The 10,490-nt window shown below is 48.0% G+C and overlaps 1 protein-coding gene across 3 annotated transcripts in view; it reads left to right on the forward strand.

The window, feature by feature from the left end:
- The window catches only part of LOC144728765 (inositol-tetrakisphosphate 1-kinase-like), a 32,347-nt gene extending 22,548 nt beyond the window's left edge, over nucleotides 1-9,799 (forward strand). For 2 of the 3 annotated variants that reach the window (XM_078608402.1, XM_078608401.1), the window contains exons 4-11: nucleotides 194-319; nucleotides 607-724; nucleotides 2,079-2,183; nucleotides 3,480-3,520; nucleotides 4,324-4,489; nucleotides 5,912-5,979; nucleotides 7,923-8,088; nucleotides 9,728-9,799. In XM_078608402.1, the coding sequence (XP_078464528.1) occupies nucleotides 194-319; nucleotides 607-724; nucleotides 2,079-2,183; nucleotides 3,480-3,520; nucleotides 4,324-4,489; nucleotides 5,912-5,979; nucleotides 7,923-8,088; nucleotides 9,728-9,792 (855 nt within the window). In that variant the 3' untranslated portion in view covers nucleotides 9,793-9,799. The remainder of the gene's footprint in view (nucleotides 1-193; nucleotides 320-606; nucleotides 725-2,078; nucleotides 2,184-3,479; nucleotides 3,521-4,323; nucleotides 4,490-5,911; nucleotides 5,980-7,922; nucleotides 8,089-9,727) is intronic. The other variant, XM_078608403.1, reaches the window with a different exon arrangement.
- Nucleotides 9,800-10,490: the final 691 nt, after the last annotated feature.

The raw sequence follows: 10,490 nt of genomic DNA on the forward strand, positions 1-10,490 counted from the left end.
GGTCGACTCTGCTTCAAATGAGTACCTGGTGCGGTGTGTAAACTTCGCCACTAGGGAGACAAAGGCGGTCGCGCGTGGTGCTGGCCACCCACCCCCTTGTGTGCTGTGCCGGCCTTCATAGGTGCTAGGCTAACAACACTTGCCCCTACAGTCTGTTAAGGCTATACGGGGATCTTTGTTGATCTTTTTTCAGATAAACCAGACGCGGCCTCTGAGCGAGCAGGGCTCCTTCCAGGTGCTCATCCACCGGCTCACGGAGGAGATGCACAATGCCAGCACCGGGGATACACGAGCACGCAGAATCATAGATGACTTCCAGGTGCGTGTCCTTGGCATTATCATCGTCGTCATTGTAATCCTCATCCCCAAATCACTATTAGTAAGGTCTAAACAAGGTCCATGCAATAATCTCAAAGTATGTTCAATTCGACTGTAAAGCTGTGATATGAATAAACCAAATTTGAATAGAATATGTAATGTATGAATTGTTCAGAGTGATTTTCTCATTGGCACACAAGAGACGAGACATTTCTGGTTATGTCGGTGGTGAGGTGTGAACTCATAGGTCCTGAAGCTCATGGAGTGTGGTTCCGTGTGGGCTCGCAGGAGTACATCACCTCCAGGCCAGGCATGGTGGTAATGGACCCCCTGGACAGCATAAAGACCCTCCTGGACCGAGAGGTCACCTACTCGCTCATCAGACGCCTACAGCAAGGTGGAACAGGTCAGGGGCACACCTGCGTGTGTGTGTAGGGAGAGCGGTGGCACATGGATTGGTGAGCTGCGCTACAAACCCGGCCATCCATGTTCGATTCCCGCTCACGGCCACCAATGTCATTGATGATTATTTGAACCGGTCCTGGGTCTCCCCTAGGTCGACTCGGCCTAAAATGAGTACCTGAGGCTGTGTGTAAACATCGCCACTGGGGAGACGAATGGCAGCCGGGCCTGGTGCTGGCCACCCACCCCCTCGTGTGCCGTTCCGGCCTTCATCGGTGCTCGCTAACAGCACTTGCAGTCTGTGAAGGCCTATAGGGCGAGGAGGCATCTTTGTCTTCGTTAGCATAAACACTTGCAGGTCAGCTTGTCCATTATCCATATTGATTTTACCAAGTCTGCATTGTGAGGAGCTCGTACACCACTGAGAGGTCTGGACAGAGTCCCCCCATTTGCTGGGTCATGTAGCCCACGAACAAAGCTACTGCATGCCTCAAGGAGCCTATTTGGCTGCTTAGAGGGGGCTAATTGGGGACATGACAGGCTAAAGAAGAGATAGGCTGATGTGGTAAGGGATATATAAAGCCTCGTGGGACCACCAACATATGGTTCCATTGATGCCAAGATTAGCCCCTGTGGAGGAGGCTTGTACACCTATTCTAGTTTAACACATTTTTTATTTGTTTGCATTAAAGGATGTGACATGATACTATGCCACATGTCCACAGCATTTGACAGTCATTATTTCCACAGTTGGTTATGAGCCACTGTTGAAAGATCCACATTCAAATGTCAGGGATCATTTAGTCCATTTCAACCACTGTTATTGTATTTCCAAAAAGTGGTATTGATTTATTCAAGCCCAAAAGAATGATTAGTTGAGTAGACACCCAGTTAGAATGATACGTATATTTTTTTATTGATTGCACAAAACTTTAGTTTAGTTAAATTTGTATATCATTCTACATAATTTTTTAATGTATGTATATTTTTTTTGTTCCGAACTGCAAAATATTCTAAATGATACCTTATTTGGCACTTAATTACGGTACATCACTTTACTGTATTCAACCTTTCCATTGTTATTTAAATGCTCTTACGCCACAGTACTTAACTGGCTGGCTAACCGGTCAGCTGACTATATTATTATTACTACGACTACTCTTTCCTGAGCCGTCATATTCAAACTTTCACACCCCATTCGTCCCTTAGCTACACTAAATCACTATACACTACTATATACACAACCTTTTCAACCGTGAGTTAGATACCCCAATGACAGAGCGTTTAACGTACCAGCTCAAGGTGGCCTTTCCACGGAAGAATGCCGTTGATCGTTGCCTTAACCTGCTTGTGGGCAGCAGCAGATGATGGGATCTGCATTCCCAACTTCGTGGAGCTCAAGACATCAGATCCGGGCGAGATCTGCGACCTGATGGCTCAGCACGGTGTCACGTTTCCATTCGGTGAGACGGGGGCGTCACGGTGACAATGCAGCATGCAAGCCCCGCATGGGAGCCCACGCGCTCGCAAGAGAAACGTTCACCCAGCGCCAACGGTGATGGCAAATCACCTTTACAAAGCGCCTTTCTACAAGGTGTTCACGGTGCCGTGCGTCACCATAAATAAACAAGTTGTTCGCCGTGCGGAGGAAATACTGAGAAGACAAATAGGAGATAATTTAGAGAACTGAAAGCAAGAGTAAATAAACTACTGCGGTTTGCATTTTTTTTGTATTTACCAGGTAATTCCCACTGAGCTATTGGCTCTCTGTCAAATGCAACCTGACCAGACTTGATAGCTCACCGCACAGTGGCTTATATCATCACACCTGGGAATTTATAGTCACAGCCAAATAATCTGAGCGCACGTTTCTGAATGTGGGGGGTAAAACGGGTGGGACCCAGAGAAAAATCCACCAACCACGGGGAGGGAGAGAGAACACTCGAACTCGAAATATACAACAGGCGGCATCATCCGGGTCGGGGTGGAACCCACGATGCCCTCTGGTGTACCGGGCGAGGGAGACGACAGCTCCTCGCCACCACGGTGGTTGCTGAGGCAGGATTTAAACTCCGCCGCTGTCTCCCAATCGCGAACAGCGCTGGGCAGGGCGCTGCACAGCCAGGGAGGGGAGCAGCTCAACACTGGGCAGGGAGGGGAACAGCTCAACACTGGGCAGGGAGGGGAGCAGTTCAACACTGGGCAGGGTGCCGCACAGCCAGGGAGGGGAATGCCTAGGGGGCACCGGCCATCGATGAGTCCAGTGTTGTTTCTTTATTTTACCTAAAATTACATCAAATTGTAGCATTGCCATCAATGTCACAAGACAATTAAATTTGCGTTCGAAAGCAGCTGGCAGTGCATCGCCTTGTGTGGGAGAACGTCAGCAGAAGATGACATCACAGCTTCTCGAGCTTGTTAACATTTTGGGGAGAGTGTCGAGTTGGAGCCTCCACCACCTACTGGGATTGCTGAGAAAGAACCAAAGACATGCACAGCTATGAGAATCCAAATTGTGTGGTGATACTGCGTTGGCAGTGGTGCACAAGCACAGACGAAATGACAATGTGTTTGTCAATGACAAACACAATAGGTGACGTTTTGGGCAATGACCCTGATTCATTGCACATAAATAGAGAGGCCATAGAGGTCAAATCAATACAAGTTAGTGCTCTATACATCTTGCAGTCTACATTCATCTGAGATGTTTAAATGATGCACTTTTCTATCACGTGTTCACATCCTTTTGCCTTTTGCAGTTTGTAAGACAAAAGTGGCTGAAGCAAACAACTCTAACGAGGTAAGGTCTCATGGCGACGTGTGTGTACGCGCAATTTATTTCGCATCGTACGTAGCCAACCATGCTAATTTGGTAAATGTTAGTCCTGGACTAAATGTAAATGCAATGATGTTGTTCAAACTTATGATGCACTTAATTCATTACAGATTTAGCATTCCAAAAAAAGATATCACTTTGAGTAGAAGCCACGAAGCCTTTGGAGAGGCTCATCCTTGTCATAGGCAATTGTATTTTCCACCACTGGCTCAGGGCTGAGCACTGCCTCAATGCTCATTTGAGCGGCAGGAAATCACTTCGACTTTTCCCTTAGAATGTATTTTAGGTCGCCCAATCAGATTTGCAGATTCTTGGTGGGTGGGGCGGTGCCTGGGTCATGGTTGCCAGGTGGGGGCGTGTTGAGGGGAGGGGCGTTGGGCTGCTCCGACACTCGTGTCCTCGGGTGGGAGCTTTGTTATTAAACGGGGACATCATTATTTGCTCCCCTGCCGACCGTTTTTTCCACGAATTGTGCTTTTTTTTTTCCCACCCCTCGGCCGTCAATTTCCCTTCCCCCCAAAAGTGTCCTCGCCAAAATGGTAGCCTCACGAATAACCCACGACGCGTTGGCAGCTTGGCACGTTTAGTTTTATTTTCTTCAAAGAATAACGCAGATCTCTCGTCTTGCCCGTCGCATCGCCCGCAGTCGCTCATCCGCTCGGCCTGGCCCAGCCGATGGCGCCGTAGCTAATTTAACGTCGGCCCGGGATAAAATATAGTGACGCGCTCGGTGGGCGATGATTGCCTCCCCGCGTTGACTCCTGCAGATGATGGTGATTTTTGGGCGTCGGGGCCTGAGGGACGTGCGGCTCCCGTGCGTGGCGCAGAGCTTCATCAACCACAACGCCGTGTTGCACAAGGTGTACGTGGTGGGCACTCGCTGGGTGCACAGCCTGCGGCTCTCCATCAAAAACTTCCCACAGGGAGAGCACGGTGCGTTGTTCCAGAGAGAGAGAGCGTGCAAACTTTCACGTTTTACTTAACCCAAGTAGGACTCGGGATAGAGCACAGTGCGTCGTGCGTTGTTCCAGAGAGAGAGTGTTCGAACTTTTCGCCACCTTCATCATTCTGTTGTCGAGCTCTTTGTCAATCCACTGCTGGATGAGGGCCTCCCCATGCCGTGGGGGGGCCCTGGGGGGTTTATTTGGCCACACTTCACGCTGTTTGGCGCAGGTTGGTGAAGGCAAGGGAGCACGTGGGGGACATGGCAGCCTATAGCACCTGTTCAATGCATGGTGGTCACAACCGTGCTAATCGGAGGTGCGGGGGAAGGACGACAAAGTAACACAAAAAGCAGTTCTAAGGAAATGAATATTCAATCTAGATTTACAAGTATCATGTGATCTCCAAGTATACATGCTGTCAATCTCTCTGCCCTTCTCTCCCTCTGATCTGAAGAAGGGCCAGTGCTGTATATATTTTCTGTAAATAGCAAGCGTTCATGATGAAATGCATTCTGCTTTTTTTTGTATTCATGTCCTTCATTAACAGTGTCCTGCATTAACAATAAGCAAAGTTTTAGCTGCACGAGAAGGCAGTCGGGTGGACTGTCGCAGTGATCAATGATGCCTGTGACAGAACATGTAGATCCTGCGCTCAAATTCCAAGCAACTGTCAAAGATGAAACCGGGTTCTCATATTTCACGAGTTGCTGGTCTCAGTCCAGTCACCAATAACTGCACAATAAAACCCAGCACATAAAAAATAAGTCGCCTATGGATTTTCCAGCTTTGAGAATTTAACAAGTTGGCATTATACGCATGCAATGAACACTCCTCGCAAGGCATATCAAAGGTATGCCCCGAGCGTGGATGAAAGAGGCCTATTGAAGTGATTTCAGAAGTAGCTCTGTGGTACACTGCGAGTTGTAGGAGTTACAAACGAAAACGTCCTAGTGTCATGGCAAGAACACGATTTTAATTTGTGGATAAAAGCAAACAAACTGAAATAGTGGCCCTGTCCTCAAGTCCTTAGCAGTCGTGGGTTGCCACCTCATAGATACAATTAAACCGACACACATGTTATGTAAAGTGGAATATCCAGAAATATTGTAAGAGGGGAGAAGGACGTGACTTGACAAGTGTATGGTTACGCAACTGACAAGCTGAGACTGGTAATGTCCCCGGAAGACTTGCAGATATTATAGGGCGGCGATCTCATAAAGAGGAGGATCCTGGGAAAACCAGGACAGGTGGCAACCCGAAGTATGCTTCCTACTGATACCTCGTAATGTGAACCGATAGCACATTTTTTTTTATTCACCTCGGATGCATTATATAATATATTGTAAAAAATGATGTATTAGTCGGTGTCATGCACTCATTAAAGTTTCACTGCGGTGATGTCGCCTTGCAGATGCAGACACGGTTTTCTTTCACAGCCATGAGGTCTGCAAACCAAACAAGAACTCCCCTCTCTCAGTCGTAAGTTTACTCACCGTGGCTTTCCCGAGTAAAATATATTATTATTATTATACTTTGAGAATAGGTTTCTTTACCCTTTTTTCTGGCAGAAATAAACACCTTTTCTAAGGAATCATGTCTGCATTAACCACAATACTCGTGGTCAGAATGCAAACAAAAAACACACTCTGATACTATGATGCATTGTCCTTGAATCTGATTGGTCCACACCAGAGACAGCTTTCTTTTGAGCCTCGTCTCAAACGGTGTTAGATCAGAGGACGCCATAAGGCGTACACAGCACAAAGACAACGCTGCACTGTCAGAGTGATGAGAGCTCGGGGTGAGCAGCTACATCATGGCACCTCCTTTGCCAGTTCCAAATTATGAGAATACTTTTTTTGTTGCCAGAAAAAAGGGGAAAAAACTTAATCTCATATTTTGGTACTGACAAAGGAGGTCCCGTGATGTCGATTATTATACTCTGTGTACCCAAGAAAACTGTCGCTGGTGTCACAACACCGATACATTCCTCTGCGAGTATTTTGCGTGGGAGGAGAAAGGTGTGAACGGAGAAAGCCTCACCCATGCAGGATAAACATCTTCGCAGACGGGCAGCATCCCACTTACCAGCTTATTTGTAAAAGCCAACGGCAACGTGAGCGGTGCGGACCAGCCAGTATGAGGCAGAGGGAAGCGTTTATGCTTCGTGAATGCCACCCGGTGTGCTGATAGTCAACGGTGGTTGTCCAGAGGAGCAGACTTGCCCCAGCCATAGGAATGTGGAATCCCCATCACCGCTCACAAAGCTCATTCGAGCAGAAATTCACTTTGACGTTTTTGTTTGCGATTACTCGTAGAGGACGCGTTGCTCTGCCGCAGCAAAATAAGAGACGGCTGTCTTTTTCATACTCTACTCACAAGCCTGTACTTGGCACACTAAAAGTAGTCTTCTTTTATGTAATACAATGCCGTGATAATATGTATTGTGAAAATATTTTTTTTTATATATTCTGTTGGATTTAAAGATTAGTCTGGCAAAATAATTACTTTAATAGCACAAATTGAAAAGTTAGAGCAATTTTAAAATATCCGTGTCAGTATTAGTTACTCCCACCTCTTCGATGTCACGATTATGTCTTTCAAACTTTTTCCGCCGTTTCAATTTAATTCGATGCTTATTGGTTACGCAAAAAATCCGGTTTAGCCAGTTGCGTCGGTGGTGTTGGTGGCAGTGGCCCACGGCAGCCACTACCAACAACAACAGAGTCGCTGTTGGGGTAGAGAAGAGCCCAGCCAACTCGAGGCGTAGATTATAGAAAATCCAAGGTATAAAGTGGCAGTACTGTAATGCTGACGTGTAAAAATCAAAGGTTGTGGACACGTGTTAAAATAACGCGACAGGCGTTGCCCGCCGGTGCGTGCGAGCGCGGGTCACTAACGCTGCATCTCCACGAGGGTTTGGGATTACATCGGTTTTGTTGCATTACCCGTAACTGGCATAAAATACGTGGCCAAAAACCGGTCGCTGGTTTCTCACAAGCAATAAATCGGAATGTTGAGTTCTGAATGTAAATGTTCTACCTTTTAACTGAGAAACAAAGGGAGGCGCCACAGTGAGTCGATCAGCAGGTGCAATGTGGCGGAGTAAAACGTGGGTACTTCCACCTCTTCCAACACGCCTCGTCAGCGTGGAAGAAGAGCAGACAAAAATGCCCGGTAGATCTTCCTCCAGTGTGGGCTCATCCACCAAAGGTTCAGCCTTGCAAAGAAATTGCAAGGCTGTACCTTTAACTTTTTACCGTGAAGCGTTGTTCATGTTCGCGCGTGCCAATCGCTGCGTTCGTTACTAAACTTCCGCCGGAATCGGTTACCGCTTCCTGGCTTTTGGCAACGCGGTAACCGATTGTGAACCCGGTTTAGCGGTGATCCCTTTAACGACGCTCATTTTGAATGGTCTCCAGTTGGACGACGAGGAACCGCCCATGCCGATGCCGCTGTGCGAGCGCTGGGTGCACAAGGTGGTGCGCGCCCTGCAGGACGCGCTGCACGTGACGCTCGTCGGCGTGGACGTGATCGTGGAGAACGGCACCGGGCGGCACTATGTCATCGACGTCAACGCCCTGCCCTGTACGTGCAGCACTCGCACAGCACGCACACGCACACGCTGCCCGCTGCAGCATCCGTTATTAGCTTGCTGCTCTAAGAGGGATTGTGGTGGTTGTTGTCGTCGTGAAGCTGCCCCATCCCTTCCCTGACTGTTGCCACCCCCACCACCCAAACATGCCTACCATAGTGTCTAGATGAAGGAGTGGGGCCTAAGCAGGATGAGGCAGAGCCTAAGCAAGAGGGGGCGGGTCCTAAAAAGGGAAGTCCTGGGCATACAGAGGTCGAACTTCCCTTTTGATTTCAGGTGATAAAAGCAGAGAATGAAATACGTGCAGCAGGCAGACTCACAGCTTTCATGCTACAGATCTGGCCGCAGGCCATCTTGTCAAGTTTATAATGTTTAACCAGGTGAGAACTCAAGAGACCAGGATTGGGTCTCTTTTACAAGAGTGATCTCGGGCACGAGTCTGCCAGTAAGGTGCGGTGATTGCAATGTCTAATCCCAGTTGAGTAATTTAGCGTACTAGACTGTGGGGGCAATGGTGTCTAGCGAGCACCTATTAAGGCTTGCCAGTCGCACAATGATAATAAGACCAACAACGTAATATTCATGTATAGTTTGTAACGCACGCAGGTTTCATTAACTGTCAAAGATAGCGAGAGAGTGATTCGGCGCAGAATAGCACAGAGAAGCGGGAAGGCAGCCAGAACCGGCGGGATTAGTTGCCCAAGCTCTGTGGACCTATACTGGAATGTGTTTTGTCGTGTGGGAGGAAACCAGAGCACCTGCACAAAACCCACACGTGCGCGGGAGCGGGGGTGCGGTGCTAGCACTCGATCCCCGTGCAGATATACATGAATCTAGCGAGCCAGGAGATGGCAACCACAAAGCCCCGAGGTAGGGAGAGAGTTTCACGGATGAGTGCGATCCACCATCGCTCGGTGCTGCCTCCACGGCGCTCCTCGATTACAGGCCACGAGCAGCATGGCCACCAGCGCCCGGCGGTTGCAATGTCTACGACCGTGCCTGGCGGCCTTTGCCAAGGGTAGACATTTAAACACCGTGACTCATGCATAGAAAGTGGGTAATTCTGTGTAAGTGGGTGGTTCCTTTACATGAAGCTAATTGAGCCGAGCTTACATTTACATTTACAAGCAAATTTGTCTCTCCTACTCGCTCTCTGCTGCTCGCTCCTACATGATAACATTAGCTGCCCTGCCCATCTCTACACCTTGATAAACAGCCTGCCTCAGCAGATTCCCCCTCTGTTTCACCTGAAGACGGTTGCTTGTGTTGCGATCGAAATGTCGCGATCAAATTATTTTTTCTACCTACGTGACTTTACCGAAAGAACCAAAGAGTATATATTGATATTGTTTGATGATAGTAGTGGTGGCGGCATTGTTCGTCGAACCCTATAGGCAACCAAGCATTTTCCTTATAATCAGGTCCTGCAGTTGTGCCATTACACACTCGGCCGGATTTTATTTGCTGGATGATTGTAGTTGAGACGTGTACGATTTTCTGAGTGTGTGATGCACCCACTTGCCCACCCAGGCAAATGCCCAGCTGCCCAGTGACCCAGTGGTGGTTAAAATGATGACGATGATCACGATGCTGTTGACGTCGACGATAACCGTGATGATTTTGTCGTCGCAGCGTACGACTGCGTGCCGGAGTTTTCAGAGTGGCTGGCCGACTACCTCAACTCTGTGATGAAATGAGGACAAAGAGTCGCCCTGAAGCCTGTTCCATGAGCGAGCACGTACACTTGAGTTTGCCACCACCACCATCACACCCTTGGCTTCACTGCGCACTTGGCTCCACCTGGGTTCAGTTGAGGCCAGCAGAGCGGAGGAACACATTCCTTACGCGCATACACCCGGCGTCTTGATTAACGCAACCCTGTCAGCGGATTAATGAAAGAAAAAGAAACGTATTGTGACACATTGGGTTGAGATTAAAGTCTACCATTTTTATGCATGGTAATGCTTATGACCGTAAAATTGGATTGTTTAATTTCTTTAATGGAACTATTGCGCAAGAAGCTGTTAATATTGTCGCAGATGTGAGTCTGTACGACGAAACACTATTTTTCTACGCAAATGTAAGCGAACGAAATCTAATTGTATTAGCCTACTATACATCAGCAAAGAAATGCAGAAACTGTGCACAACCATTTTGTTAATCTTGTATACTGTATATATCATTTATACAGTATGCTGTTTGTATTTTGGCTCCTCTCATGAAACGTCGTTTTCTGCCCTTTCAAAATAGATGAGGCTTTCAAAGTAACCGTTAAGTAGTGATTACGATCCGGCCGGGTGGCTCAGCGGGAGAGCCAAGCGGCTCGCAATTGGAAGGTCGTGACCTCAAATCCTGGTTGGTGGGGGGGGTTGACTCGGCCTTTCATCCCTCGGGT

This window comes from Lampetra planeri, chromosome 30 (genome assembly GCF_965212315.1).
Source record: "Lampetra planeri chromosome 30, kcLamPlan1.2.h2, whole genome shotgun sequence".
Classification (NCBI taxonomy): Eukaryota; Metazoa; Chordata; class Hyperoartia; order Petromyzontiformes; family Petromyzontidae; genus Lampetra; species Lampetra planeri.